This window comes from Otolemur garnettii, unplaced genomic scaffold (assembly GCF_000181295.1).
Source record: "Otolemur garnettii isolate 467f Iridium unplaced genomic scaffold, OtoGar3 scaffold00086, whole genome shotgun sequence".
Lineage (NCBI taxonomy): Eukaryota > Metazoa > Chordata > Mammalia > Primates > Galagidae > Otolemur > Otolemur garnettii.
In genome coordinates, this window is record NW_003852481.1 from 5714298 (window position 1) to 5730137 (window position 15840).

Below are 15840 nucleotides of genomic sequence, written 5' to 3' on the forward strand. Positions count from 1 at the left end.
TTCCAGGCTGGATTCAAACCCGCCACCTTAGGTGTATGTGGCCGGCACCTTAGCCACTTGAGCCACAGGCGCCAAGCTATGTTAATCATTTTAAATGTACAGTTCAATGGCATTAAATACATTCCCCACTATTCATTTTCTGGAACTCCTTTCCTCTTGCAAATCTGAAATTCTGTGCTCATTATACAATAACTTCCTATGTCCTCTTCCCCTGGCCGTTGACAACCACCCATTCTCCTTTCCATCTCTGTGAATTTCACCACTCCGGGTACCTCATATAAGTGGAATCATACGTATTTGTTCTTTTGTGACTGCCCTATTTCACTAAGTATGATGTCCTCGAGGTTCTTCTATGTGTCAGCACACGTCAGAATTTCCTTCCTTTCTAAGGTCGAATAGTATCCCGATTTATGTATATACCACATTTTCTCGATCTGTTCATCTGTTAATGCACATTTCGGTTGCTTCCACCCTCTGGCTATTGTGAATAACCCTGCTATGAACTTGGATGTATAGGTATCTGTCCACCTCCCCGCTTTCATTTCTGTTGGGTACATCCCCAGAAGTGGAATTGCTGGATCATATGGTAATTCTATTTTTAATTGTTTTAGGAAATGCCAGGCTGTTTTCCACAGCTGTCGCACCATTCTACACTCCCACCAACAGTGCACAAGTGTTCCAATTTGTCCGCATTCTCACCAACAGTTGTTATTTTCTGCTTTTTTAAAAATAGTAGCCATCTTGATGAGTGTGAGGTGGTGTCCCATTGGATTCTTTGCATTTCCTTAATGATTAGTGCTTTTATTAGAAAACTCAGGCTGCCACAGCAAATACCACAGACTTGGTGGCTGAAGTGACAGACATTTATTTCTCACAGTTTTGGAGGCTAGGAGTCCAGATCGAGGTTGTGGCTAATTTAGTTCTTGGTGAGGGCTCTTTCTGGCTCACAGATGGTGACCTTCTCACTCTACCTCACACAGTGGAGACAGATTTTCCTCTCTTTTTATCAGGTCACCAATAGGGTCCTATTAGTAGACCTCATTTATAGAGAGATAAGGGTCCTATTTCTGTGACCTCATTTAACCTTAATTACCTCTTAAAAGCCCTATCTCCAAATAGGAACACATTCAGGGTTCAAATTTCAACCCTGAATGTGTTTTGGGGGGACACAATCGGCCCATAGCCGTGATGTTGAGTATATTCTCATGTGCTTATTGGCCTTTTGTGTATATGTCTTGGAGAGATGTCTATTCAAGCCCCTTGACCATTTTTAAGTATTGTTGCTTGTTTTTTTCTTGTTGCTGAGTTGTAGGAGTTCTTTATATTCTGGATATAAGCCCCTTATCAGATATATGATTTGCAAATATTTTCCCCCATTCTGTGGGTTGTCGTTTCATTTCTTTTTCTTTTTCTTTTTTTTTTTTTTTGAGACAGAGTCTTACCACTATTGAGTGCTATGGTGTCATAGCTCACAGCACCCTCAAACTCCTGGGTTCAAGTGATCCTTTTGCCTCAACCTCCCAAGTAGCTGGCACCCACCACAAAGCCTGGCTAATTTTTCTTTCTTTTTTTTTTTTTTTTTTATCGAGACAGAGTCTTACTTTGTCACCCTCAGTAGAGTGTATGGCGTCATAGCTCACAGCAACCTCCCACTTTTGGGCTCAAGTGATTCTCTTCCCTCAGCCTCCCTAGTAGCTGGGACTACAGGAGCCCGCCACAATGCCTGGCTATTTTTTTTGTTGTTATTTAGCAAGCCTGGGCTGGGTTTGAACCCACCAGCCTCAGTGCATTTGGCTGGTACTCTAGCCACTTAGCTACGGGTACCCCCCAATTTTTCTATTTTTTTAGTGGAGACAGGGGTCTCACTCTTGCTCAGGTTGGTCTAGAACTCATGAGCTCAAGCAATCCACCCACCTCAGCCTCTCAGAGTGCAAGGGTTACAGGCATGAGCCACCATCATTTTATTTCTTGATGGTGTTCTTTAAAGCACAGAAGTTTTTCATTTTGATGAAAGCCCTTTTTTTTTTCATTGCTGTGCTGTTGTCATATCTAAAAAAACCATATCCTAATTCAAAGCCATGAAGATTTACTCCTATGTTTTCTTTTAAAAGTTTTATAATTTTAGCTCTTACATTTGGGTTTGATTCATTTTGAGTTAATGTAAACATATATATGGTACGAGATATCCCTTTTCTTTTAATCTTTGAGAACATTACAGTTTTAAAATATTCTTTACTATATCGGACATGAAAAAATTGGTAAGGAGGGTTTTTTAAATTGCCGTTTTGGGAGGTCTTTAAAAAATCACTGACTCAATGCAGACATGGGAAATTACATCCATTATATCATGTAAAATATGCCTCTTTTATAATAAGCTCAGTCTGTTTTATAAGCAGAGAAATCCAAACATAAGGTAACTTAACAGGAAAGGCTGCCAAGAACAGTTGAGATAATACTCATTGAAAGATGATGAATAATAACTTGATTAAAAATGTGGTCTCATCTTTTTAGCTCAGAATTGGCAAAGATTGCATGGGGTTTAGTTTTATTAATAGTAGAATAACTAGCGTGGGAACGAGATTAGCAAATCACTCAAGACGTCAGGTACGGTGAAAGCGCCATTTTCTCCTAGATAATTTAGTAAAGATCATAGCGACAGGTGTGCATAATGAATGGGAGCTGAGAATGCCCAAATACTGAAGAGTGTAGGGAATGTCTTAAAAAACAATGTTCTTCAGTTAGATCGGATTTTCTTCTTTTGAATTGTCATACTGTTGAATTGGCCTTTGATTTCTGGACGTTCTAACATGTGATGTTGATTTTTCTTTTCGCCCTGCAGGATGCAGAGAATCAAATATTAAAGACAAGTATATGGTACCGTGAGGTAAACAATTATATTTCTTTTGCAGTTTTCTTTTTTGGCCGGGGCTGGGTTTGAACCTGCCACCTCCGGCATATGGGACCGGCGCCCTACTCCTTTGAGTCACAGGTGCCGCCCTAAAACAGTTATGTTTCTATGCATGCTGGATTCCTGATCTGGATCTGCTGAAAAATATGATGGTTCTAAAGAATAGGTATTATCTTTGTGTTTATAGATCCTTATCTCTGCAGCAGACCTAATTTAGTAGAATCTGGGTAGAAACCATGGTTTCTGATGGGGCTTCCATCTTTAGCATTTGGACGGGAAGTTCTGTCCCCTAACAGTACCAAGGGGCTGATAAATTGAATTATTAATCCAAATCCCCCCTTAGCTCTTCAGTGAGATTAACATTGGCTCATTTTGATAAATTTCCTTTTTGGATACTCCTAACAGGTTTGGAATGATGAGTTTTTATCCTGGAACTCCAGCCTGTTCGATGAGATTAGAGAGATCTCCCTACCTCTAAATGCCATCTGGGCCCCTGATATCATCATTAATGAGTTGTAAGTGTGCTGGGGTGTATCTTGGTGGGATTTAGACAGACTATACAGGCCAGTGGCTGTTTGCTTTTAGTCAGTGTTGCTATTTTTTATTTCTTAACTTGAAAGAGGTGCAAATGATGGGGAATATGCAGGTTAGAAATACCCTGAGTTGACATCATTTAAGATACAGATATGATTCTAATGCTTGAGGTTATTCATTATGTCTGTGTTATAATAGTAGCAAATGAGTTAACTTAAGAGGCTGTCACTACTGATCCCGTCTTTGCCAGGGTGAATCATCTCATGGGAAGCGTGATTCCGTCTTTGCAATGCTAGGCTACTCCTGGGTCTCACAGTCACTACTATCTCCTCGTTGGTCTGTCTATGTTTAGAAATGACTAAAGCCCTCTCTGTAACAAAATTTTCTCTCGTGTTTTGTGTAGCGTGGACGCTGAAAGATCCCCCGACCTTCCCTATGTTTATGTGAATGCATCTGGGACCATTAAGAACTCTAAGCCCATCCAGGTGGTCTCTGCATGTGGCTTAGAGACATATGCTTTCCCATTTGATATCCAGAATTGCAGCTTGACCTTCAATAGCGTTATGCACACAGGTAAGACACGAGAGATACAGTCCCCTTGTTGGAAAAACATACCTACCTCATACGCTAGGTTGACACACATAGATGGTCTATTTTATTCTTGCACTTAAGTGACTATTTAAAAATCTAAATCTTTTCTTGTAATTTTTTTAGCGCCTGCTGTAATTCAGACCAAGTATGATGCTAGAGCCCAAGCAGTTGATTTGGAAATACAATATTAAGTTTCCACTGCCATTGATAATTTTATAGAAGTCATAACACAATCCTCATCATTCTCTGGAGAGTGGACTCCAAACCCTAAATTCACAAGTTTTTTTTGTTTGTTTTGTTTTGTTTTGAGACAGAGTCTCACTTTGTCATACTTGGTAGAGTGCCGTGCTGTCATAGCTCACAGCAACCTCAAACTCTTGGGCTCAAGCAATCCTCTTGCCTCAGCCTCCCAAGTAGCTGGGACTACAGGTGCCCACCATAACACTTGGCTACTTTTTTTTTAAGAAATAGGATCTTGCTCTTGTTCAGGCTGGTCTCAAACTTGTTAGCTCGAGCAACTTACCAGCATTGGCCTCCCAGAGTGTTAGGATTACAGGTGTGAGCCACCATGCCCACCCAGGGTTTTTTTGATGACTAGAAAGATCTTATTTCCCGTCTCCACTCCCTAATTCAAACAAGCCCAATGAGATGGTGCATGTGGGGGCAGGAGGAAAAGGAAGGATTCCAATTGGGAGTTCAAAAGGTGGGTGGGTGGTGGCATCTTTCTCTTGGGGAAGTCAATTGTTTCTGTGGTTTCCAGTGGAAGATGTAAACCTGGCCTTCCTGAGGAGCAGAGAAGACATCCAGCATGACAAAAAGGTGTTTTTGAATGACAGTGAGTGGGAACTTCTTTCTGTGTCCTCCACATACAGCGTCCTGCACAGCAGCGCGGGAGATTTTGCGCAGATTCAGTTTAACGTAGGTGCTTCTCCTCCTCATCTCTGTGGCCTGCTCCATTGGGTCAAGGGGTCTCTGCTCTGCCACGTATTCTCTTTCATTATTACCCAAGAACAGCTGGTTCAGACAGCTCTAGACATCTACCTGCATTCCTGCATTTCCCAGACCAGAGGTTCAGTGAGAGAGCCTGGGCTCCTGCAGAAGATATGACACAAGCCAACGTAGAAAGAAAGAATGGTGCTTGGGCACCAGGGACCCAAACCACCCCCCTGCAGCCAAATCCTCAGACCTTTCAACACATACTAACATTACCACTTTTTTTTTTTTTTTGGAGACAGAGCCTCAAGCTGTCCCCCTGGGTAGAGTGCCGTAGCATCACAGCTCACAGCAACCTCCAACTCCTGGGTTCAAGTGAGTCTCTTGCCTCTGCCTCCCAAGTAGCTGGGACCACAGGCGCCCATCACAACCCCTGGCTATTTTTTTTTTTTTTGGTTGCAGCATCATTATTGTTTGGTGGGCCTGGGTTGGATTCGAACCCGCCACCTTAGGTGTATGTGGCTGGCGCCTTAGCCACTTGAGCCACAGGCGCCGAGCCAACATTACCACTTTTAACTGAAAAAACACAAACTCATATACAATAACAACAACATAAAATGGGGAAGACTGTCTCATCAACACCATTTCCTGTTTTTCGTTGAGTAAAAATTATCAGTTAATTCCAGATGCAGGTGCATAAAATGATCATATTATTAACTTGAGCATCAGTAAGTCATCTGCAGGATCTTCGGAGACCACTGGTGGCTTCTGGTTCATAGGGAATGACTACCCACAAAGACCATGATGAGAACCCGCACTTCTCTAATATATCCTTGGAAATGCCCTTGTTCACAGGGAAATTTGTCCAGTGGGGACTCAGGAGGTAGTGGGTGGTACAGACTGGTGAAGCCTGATGCCTTGCATTCCAGGGACAGCCCTTCTCCTTTCTCTGACCCTTCTGGAAAACTGTTCTGACATGTGGCCAACAACAAGTTCACACATCTGGTAGAATCACATTCTTAGCTATCACCAGTATTCTCCTCTTTTCTGCACAAAGTCAGCTAGTGGGGGAGAGGGTAAGGGCAGGGTGGTCCTTCACGCTATAGGAGCTGAGTAATGGGTCCAGTTGATAACTAGAGCCTACAGGCAGGTCAGGATTGCACACAAGATAAATTGTCCTAGAAACAAACCTTTGGAATAGGAAGGAAAATCTAGACTAGACTAAGGTGCTATAGTACAATGGATATGAGAAGGGGTGGTGCAGAAATAAACTGTTAACGAAGGCACCAGTGTCCCTCCGTTGGGGCCTTTTAGACACAGCTGTGGTTTAAACCTGACTAATGCGTAACATTGGTTAGCAGCCAATTGCAACTCATACCTTCCTAGTGGTGGGTTTTGGGCTCTTGCCTAGAATCCTGCTTGGTTTTAAGCAGAGCTTGCATTGTGGTTTGTTTGTCCACTTTTCCCAGTGAGAGAAAAGGAAGGATAAAAGAAAGCTTTTTTTTTTTTTTAATTTCAATGAGTTTCTTGGCTAAGAGTAAACACCTCATTAATTTTAAAGATATCAGCCTGCAAACATTATTAATGCAGCCCGAATAATGGAGAGCATTAAAGGGAAATGTGAAAGAGGAGCACGTGGAAGGTGGGGCACAGTCACCTACCAAGCGCTCGGGAGAACGCTGCACACACCATTACCTACACTGCACGGAGGAGACAAACAGAGGCGAGAGACGGGGCAGGCAGGCTGAGTATGAACGCACACACTCTCCACACAGCAGCCACTGTTCTTAGTTCCACGTCACCCTTCACACTCAATATTAATTCATTTTCTACAGCAGCTGGAAGTTATCAACATACTACACCCATTTCAAACATGGTGAACAGACATGGTAAATGATTGTGTGGTGAAGGGAGGCGTCCCTGGATCTCAGGACCACGGTCAGTTCCTTTGCTTGCTTCACTGCTGGGCTTCCTCCTGGGGTGCAGTGTTGACATGGAGGACATGGGAGGAAGGTAACAGTGTGGTTTCACACTCTGGGAACTTTGCCCTGAATCTCCTTACTCGTTCTTTAGCAGGCCTGGCTTCTACCCTGGTCTTCTGGAACAGGGTAGGGGAAGAATCCTGGGTAGAGTCACAGTTCGTGTTTGGTGAGGCAGGAGCCAGACTAAGGAGCACCTCTACAGCTTTAGAAAGACAAAGTAGGCTCGGCGCCTGTGGCTTAAGCAGCTAAGGCGCCAGCCACATACACTTAAGGTGGCAGGTTCGAATCCCCAGCCCAGGCCCGCCAAACAACAATGATGGCTGCAACCAAAAAATGGCCAGGCGTTGTGGTGGGCGCCTGTAGTCCCAGCTACTTGGGAGGCTGAGGCAGGAGACTCGCTTGAGCCCAGGAGTTGGAGGTTGCTGTGAGCGTGATGCCATGGCACTCTACCCAGGGGGACAGCTTGAGGCTCCGTCTCAAAAAAAAAAAAAAAAAAAAAAAAAAGACAAAGTAGACTCAGTGACTATCACAGGGCCCTGCCTCCCTCAGCCTTCCTCACCATACATGCCCCCCCCTCCTGCTCCTTGCACCAAGCCTAGGTTCATCATGTTCTCTCGCTCCACCCCAGACATTCCACTCTGAATCTGGCAGCTGAAGCACCCTGGTGTCCTACACCAGCCCTTGGCCAGTGATCTGAAACTCAGACCCCAGCTCCACACTAACACTGGGCCTGTCAGGGTCCTAACAGCAAAGGGCCATCTCCCTTAATCTAATCACCAGCCATATCTCCATCCAGACTGCCCAGCAGGAGGTTGGAGACAGGTGGGGCAGGCAGGAGAAGCAATGATCTAGTCTAAATACATCATTGCGCTAAGCCTGACATACACTGCTCCACTTATACTAAATCAAGTGCTCAGAATGCCCAGTGAGTCCCAGCTAATGTGCAATCATGGTTGCTGGCTATGGGACACCACAGCCAGCAACCAGGATTTATCAAAGGGCACCACTGATGCTTTGGAGTCAGACTATGTCCCACAGGGGTCCTGGAGCACTTTCCCCCACAAGGATGTCTGTGTGCAGCCTGGGACAGGATCCAGTGGTCGTGGGAGGAGAAGTTTCCTCCAATACATCATCGGAGGTGCTGGTTCCAGGAAACAGCAGGATGAGGATTTGATTTCTGTATGGCAGTGTTTTTTTGTTAAAAAAAAAAAAAAAGAATGAGGGTAGAAGTGGGAGGAGGTAGAAATAAAATTTAGGAACTCGTGTTGGATGGAAAAGGTTGGACAGCTGTGGGGACTAAACTGAGAGGGACACAGGTAGCCTGGGGCTGAGTGAAGCGTTAACTCAGGCAGGAGGTGGGGCGCTCACAGGGTGCTCCCAGAAACATTCAAAGGGGTACTTGGGAAAGAAAGATGCTTCATTTATCCTCTTTTTTGGCCATATTTTTTCTTTCTAGATTAGGGTAGAGTAATTTTGTTGAGATATCCATTGAATGATTCTCATAAACTTTCTTTTTTTCCTTTGAGACAGAGTCTCACTATGTCACCCTTGATAGAGTGCCATGGCATCACAGCTCACAGCAACCTCAAACTCTTGGGCTTAAGTGATTCTCTTGCCTCAGCTTCCCAAGTAGCTGGGACTACAAATGCCTACCATAATACCTGGCTATTTTTTTCTTTTTTTGGTTACAGTTGTCATTGTTGTTTAGCAGGCCCAGAAGGGGCTCAAACCCACCAGCCTTGGTGTATGTGACTGGTGCTCTATTCATTGAGCTATGGGTGCCAAGCCAATGCTCAGAAACTTGATAGAAAGTCCTTCTAAGCACCATTAGATTATATGGAGGCGAGAGAGAGAGAATTTAGAGCCCTAGGAATCTTCTAAGGTCACTCAAGGGATCTGGGAATCATAGACTTTCTGCTAATCCAGTCCAATCCAATCCAAGGAACTCTCACCGTGGGGCAAGGATCTTACTTAAATGGCAGCGACTTTCCTGTTCCTTCTGAGTTGGGAATGTTGGGAGGGGCTTGGGAGAGGAAGAAAATGGGCTTCTGTATGAAGCGTGAGTCTGGGCGTCAAAATTCCAACTATGTCATAAAGACGGTCATGCAAAATTGAGTACTGGTGGGGTCTACCATCAAGGAGGCAATTAGAGGCTAACCTTGGGGCCTATTCCATCTCCAAGGAGCTCTCCACACACACATTCTGAATTAGATTGATCTCTTTCATTAACATCAATAGGCTCCAAATACCTTTGTGTACTTATTATTACCTGGCTTTAATGGATAATGAAATTGTGGCATAATATTGCTAACACCTGAAGGGTGTCTAATGGGGAACACGGACTGAAACTAAACTGCTTTTTCCTCCCTTTCTGTGGAATTTAAAGGCACCAGCTCCTTTAGTCCATTAGAAATTATGGGCTCTGGGTAGGGGCAGTTTTACAGAGAGCAGTGTCTCACTGAGCCCGTGACATACCTTCCCCCAGCAGAAGTAGGGGCTACTGCTTCTGGCATGATCTGAAGAGAGGTAGCCCTCAGATAGACTGACCTCAATAGGATAGCCCCTCTTTGGGCCAGTGGAGTGTATGGACACTTCCATTCCATTGGAACTAAAAGGAGCATTATGAACAGACTCTACTACAATTCAATGAACATTTCGTGAGCTTTTATCATGTGCCAGGCTCAAGTGGTAAACACTTACAGGTGTCCTCAAACTATGGCCCGCGGGCCACATGCGGCCCACCTAGGACATTTACTCTGCCCGCCGGGAGTTTTTGCCACTGCTGCCTGTCCTGCTTAGCAGCCGACTCATCCCAGGGCCTGCAGTCTGGCCCTCCAACCGTCTGAGGGACAGTGAACTGGCCCCCTGTTTAAAAAGTTTGAGGACCCCTGACTCAGGATATAAAGATGGATAAAACAAGACTCCTGATATTTATCATAGACCTCAGTCTAGGGAGACATAATACAAAATTGAGTATGTCCTCCATCCCCGGCACCATTTTAAGAGCTTGCACAAGTAATTTTCATATCCCTCTGAGGTGTATGTTTTAAGCACCTGCATGTCTACAGATAACTCAAGGCACTGAGAAGTTAAGTAGATAGAGTGCTATGGTATCACAGCTCACAGCAACCTCAAACTCTTGGGCTTAAGTGATTGCAAGGTGACTGATGAGGCTGGATTTGAATCCAGGCAATCTGACTCCAGAAAGTGCGAGCCTGATCCTATACCGTGCTGACATATGACTAACTGTAGTGTCATATACTCCAGTCCATTCTTGGCTATCCACCCACTGTGCATTTCACTGCAACTCACCTGTATGAGTTTCACAAGGCTGCTGTAACAAAGTGCTCCAAACTAGCTAGCCTAACAACAAAAATGTAGTCTCTCACAGCTCTGTAGGCTGGACGTCTGATACCAAGATGCAGGCAGAGTTGGTTGCTGCTGGGCCTTCTCAGGGAGAATCTGTTCATGCCTCTCTCCTAGCTGCCGCTGGTTGCCAGCACTCTCTGGCATTCCCTGGCTCATGAATGCATCACCCTAATCTCTGCCTCCATCATTACATGGCCCTCTCTGTGTGTGATCCTTCCCTTCTTCTCATGAGAACACCAGACATACTAGATTAAAGGCCCACCCTAATTACATCTTCAATGATTCCATTTCTAAATTCAGCCATGTTCTGAGGTTCCAGAAAGGACCTGAATTCTTAGGGGCACTATTCAAAACTAGTCTTCCACCCTCTGGCATCCAAAAATTTATTTCTGCCTCACACGCAAAATATGTTCACCCCATCCCAACATCCCCCAACGTTCAACCTAGTGTTAACTCTAAGTCCAAAATGCCATCTAAATATAAAAAAGTCCCAAATCTCATTGTTTAGTCAGGTGTAGACTCTGTGTTCCTCCTCTGCCCACAGAAAGTGTGAAACCTGCAACCACCAGACTTTTCTTCCTGCTTCCATAAGATGGTGGTAAGGATAGGAACCTGTCCTATTATAAGTGGTACTAACTCCAGTATTTAGGACAATGTTTGTTGAACAAAGGAATAAAGGGTTCTGAAGATCTAATGAAATGATGAAAACAAAGTTTCTGAAAACTATGTGATAAAATTAGGGTTTCTTCAGGCTGCGCTCAGCTTACGGAGAAAATTAGTCTAGTCCTTAGGTAACATTGCCCTTAAATCAGCCTAAAGAAAAAGGTGGGTCCTTTGTTCTGGAAGAAAGCCCAAACTATAGGTACTATTTGATCTGTGTTAGGAATGGGAACATCTGTGCTAAAGGTAGAATGAATGAGGTGGTTTTGGAAGGCCTATCTAGTTCTACCGTTCCATAAATCAAATGAAGACAGGAGATTGCTCTATATGACAGCAGAAGCTAATCACCCACCCTTGTACCAATGTCTTTTTCCTGTACTTTCATCTACTGTTAATATCCAGTAAGGAATATCCTTCTGGATACTGGCTACACAATTCCTGGGGCTTAATGAAAAAAGAAAACAGGGCCTGCCCCTTGTTCAAAAATTGTTAAGAATTTCAAAACATGACCAGTGGAGCATTAAACCAATTGCAGAGCCCTTCCGAGGGCAGGCCCTTTGTGACTGCACAGCTGAGGCCTGCCTGCTTCCTAACTTTTTAGCTTTCCCCACACCTCTTTCTTAGCTGACACCCTGGGGAACATGTAGTCTGATAAAACTGCACTCTCTTGGATATCAGGGATGTTGAGGAGCTTTACCACCCATCTCTGACGTGGGCCCAGACTTACATCCACTGTCTGAGCCAGCCTCTGGTTGGAAAAGAATTACGTTAGCTTCTGCTCTTTACATAGGAACTTTATTTAAAGAGCATGACTGTTCATCTCAGTTGTACCCAAGATGTTTGGTAAGGCAAAAGTAAACTTACTGCTTTTTTTTTTTTTTTTTTTTTGAGACAGAGCCTCAAGCTGTCCCCCTGGATAGAGTGCCATGGCATTACAGCCCACAGCAACCTCCAACTCCTGGGCTCAAGCGAGTCTCCTGCCTCCGCCTCCCAAGTAGCTGGGACCACAGGCGCCCGCCACAATGCCTGGCCATTTTTTGGTTGCAGCCATCATTGTTGTCTGGCGGGCCCGGGCTGGGGATTCTAACCTGCCACCCTAGGTGTATTTGGCTGGCGCCCTAGCCGCTTGAGCCACAGGCGCCGAGCCAACTTACTGCTTTTTAAAGGGGGGAGTCCAGGCATGGAGAGCTTGACTCTGTCACCCAGGATCACTTAAACTAGAATATACAGACACTTGGAATGGAGAGGCTCGGAAGCTTGTTCACTTGACTTGAAGTCTGGGCTGTTTCTGCTAACTAACATGTCTATTTGTAGTTTTCTTTAGGGCATAGTCTTATAGTTTTCTTTTCCATCATGTTGTATCTGCCATGAAGTCTCTAAGGGGTATTCCTATTTCTACTCTCCAGAAAAAGCAGGCTTGGTCCCTACCTCCCACAAGGCTGAGTCACCAATAGTCCAGGCTGGGTCACAACACAAAATCTCCATGGACTCTGATACGACTCCCTTTTTCCTGCCCCCACCAACCACAGTCATCTCAGTCACACCTAGAGGGAGCTAGAGGTTGTAGGTTGATGACAGATTTTTTTTTTTTAATTTTTATTTTATTTATTTTTTTGAGACAGAGTCTCACTATGTTGCTGCCCTCAGCAGAGTGCTGTGGCATCACAGCTCACAGCAGCCTCAAACTCTTGGGCTTAAGCAATTCTCTTGCCTCAGCCTCCCAAGTAGCTGGGACTACAGGTTCCTGCCACAATGCCTGGCTATTTTTTGTTGCAGTTGTCATTGTTGTTTAGCAGGCGGGGCCGTGTTCGAACCCACCAACTTTGGTGTATGTGGCTGGCACCATAACAACTGTGCTATGGGCACCAAGCCTGATGACAGATAATTTTGTTGTTTTTCTTATTGTCTACCCTTTGTTGGAATGTGTTTTAACCACTTGTGGTGAGTGTTGCTCTGGTTTAGATCTTTGCAGTTGATTATGTCTAATGTGAGAGACAACAGCCAAACTATAACTCACCATGTAGCTCTGGCCTGACAACCTCCACCGAGTTGGGATGTGCTCCCAGACCCCAGGGCAAAGTGATGCCGCCAGCCAAGACCTTCCCCTGTCACCTCCTTCTCCACTGCTGGCCTCCATCCTTCATCTCTGCCTAGACTCATTTCTTTGTGATTCTCTGCTAGAATGGGAGATGAGGGTGAGGGAAAAGAACTTTGCACTTAACTCAGAGGTCAGGCCAGATCAAGGTTTATAGCAATGCTGTACTGGGGGAAGAGGCTTGGGCTTGGAATCAGAAGTGGGGCATGTCCCAGCACTGTCATTACTGGGCATACTCACTTGAGGGAGCTGAGCTTTAGTTTTGGAAATTTATGAAATGGAGAGAGCTACCTACCAACAAGTTTGTAGTGAGGATAAAATAAACCATATAGTATGTGTAAAAGCACCTAGCATACTATCTGACATGCAAAGATCATGGCATTATTTGGTGAATCAGGGGAATGGGAGTTTTCGAGCATTGTTTTTTTTCAAATCTAATGCCAAAGGGCCCAGAATGTTCGCCTATTTAATAAGCATTTATTGCATATCTACTATAACATAGGTCTTATTCCCATGGTGGACTGCCACCATCCCAGAGATGGGATGAGATAAGCATTGTTTTTTTTCAAATCTAATGCCAAAGGGCCCAGAATGTTCGCCTATTTAATAAGCATTTATTGCATATCTACTATAACATAGGTCTTATTTTTGGTCCCATGGTGGACTGCCACCATCCCAGAGATGGGATGAGATAAGGGTCCCCAGTCTAGTGTGGGCAGCAGGCCTGCCAATGCCTGGTTTCCCTTTATGAAAGATGAGAATAAAGTATGTGCTTATTAAAGACGTTTCCCATTGCCATCCCCAAGAAGCAAGGTATAAAAACAGCAGTAATAATAGTAATTTTAGGAGACTCAAATTCCAAGCTACAAAAGCCACTCACCAGCTCCGCATGGCCAAAGAGAGCAGGCCAGCTGTAGCTTCAGATGACCTCAGACCCACTTCCACCTTCTCCTCCCTGTCTGTGCTCCTGAAGCCTGAGCTGTGGTCATGTTTGGCCAATGGTGCGGGGAGAGAGCAGTGGCAAGAGATGGGAGGGAGGGAGGAGAGTGAGTGGGGTACTTATCTCTCTCTTTCCCTCCCAGTGGAGTCACCACCAGCCTGGCTGCATCTAAGAGAAAGCCACAGCTCATGTCTGGTGGTCTCTCTCCTGGCATCTGTCACCACTTTAGCCCTTGGCCTCTTCAGTCCCCCAAACCCCAGAGGCACTGCACCCCTCCAGGGAATCCTTTCTACCTGCAACACCTTGCAACTAGTCTCTCTACTGAGCCCTCTTCCACTCTCCCAGTTTAATTGTCCTGCTTGCTTCTTCCCAGACTCTGACAGACCCATGGGAGCCAAGGAGCTCACAATCCAAGTAAGAAAACAGACAAAACAAAACTAAGTCGTTTAGGAAGGAAAAGTTTGATTTTCAAATAGTTTCTCTTCAGCTGTGTGAGTTGAAACAAGCAATTAAACCCCTTTGAGCCTCCGTTTCCTTGTATGTAAAACAGAGATAATAGTATCTAGCCCTTAAAGTTTATGAGGATTGACTAAGACAAGTCAGTGCCTTGCCTACAGTAAGTGGTCAATACATGCTAGCTGCTTCTTACTATAATTATTCATTATATTACTATTAGCTCTATGCAAAAGCTTAAAGGATTCTTTTTCTATTTTCTAAACCACAAAATAACTTCAAACTTATTTCTAAGATAAACCACATAGACTTTGCACATTATGCAAGAAGGTTGGGGCTTCAAGGACCCTTCCTGGCTGCGAGTCTGGCCTACCTTCCGCCTGTGGGCTTACATCCTCTTTTCATCAGCGTCTGTCCCTGGCCAGGTGGTGATTCGCAGGCACCCGCTGGCTTATGTGGTGAGCCTGCTGATTCCCAGTATCTTCCTGATGCTCGTGGACCTGGGGAGCTTCTACCTGCCGCCCGACTGCCGTGCGAGGATTGTATTCAAGACCAACGTGCTGGTGGGTTATACGGTCTTCAGGGTCAACATGTCTGACGAGGTGCCGAGGACCGCAGGGAGCGTCCCTCTGATAGGTAAGCAGCCTTGGGGCCACCAGATGACTGTCTTAATTACTTCTGTCAAACCTGCTGTTGCATTTCAGACTGGAGGCTCAAGAGTCCCAGACACTCCGACTAATTCCACCTCGTCTGATTCCTTCCCTCAGGGATCTTCTTCACCATCTGCATGGCCCTCTTGGTTCTCAGCTTATTTAAGTCCATCCTGTTGGTCAGATTCCTCCATGATGAGCAGCACAGTGGGTGGGATTGGCCTCTCTTGTGCCTTCAAGAGGACATAGACGCTGATGGGCCTACGGTGGATCCCAGGGCCCAGCATGCTGCAGTAACAGGTTCGTGAGAAGCCTTGAGGTTCCTACCCTGCCTTCCGTGACCACCCTCAAAACTAATTCCTTTTGGGAAGTACCAGGCATTGTGTTGGGCTAAGTGAAAAATCCCAAACACCTGCTTTTAAGCCAGGTGCTGCATTTTGTGGTTCCTCTCCAGAGATAAAGGCTGCCTCCTCCTGGTTTTCTAGAAAGCCTCATGAAGGCTTGAAACCTTTCTTGAAGGTTAGTCTCTCAGTTGCTCTTTTAGTTTCCAGTTCAACCAATTACCTAAAGTAACTGAGCCATTGACTCCAGAAGAGCAGGGTGCTGGTGTGCACACACGCACACACGGAGTCTGGATACACCTGGGTCCTAGTTGCATTAAGAAGGATAAGAATCGGCTCGGCGCCTGTGGCTCGGCCGGCTGGGGCGCCAGCCACGTACACCTA

General features: G+C 45.1%; 1 protein-coding gene across 1 annotated transcript in view; it reads left to right on the top strand.

Moving 5' to 3' along the window:
• Positions 1–15840, top strand: part of HTR3B (5-hydroxytryptamine receptor 3B) — a 40710-nt gene that overhangs the window by 24101 nt on the left and 769 nt on the right. The window contains exons 3-8 of the mRNA XM_012808154.2: positions 2840–2884; positions 3314–3423; positions 3846–4015; positions 4794–4951; positions 14891–15101; positions 15233–15415. Coding sequence (XP_012663608.1) covers positions 2840–2884; positions 3314–3423; positions 3846–4015; positions 4794–4951; positions 14891–15101; positions 15233–15415 — 877 coding nt within the window. The remainder of the gene's footprint in view (positions 1–2839; positions 2885–3313; positions 3424–3845; positions 4016–4793; positions 4952–14890; positions 15102–15232; positions 15416–15840) is intronic.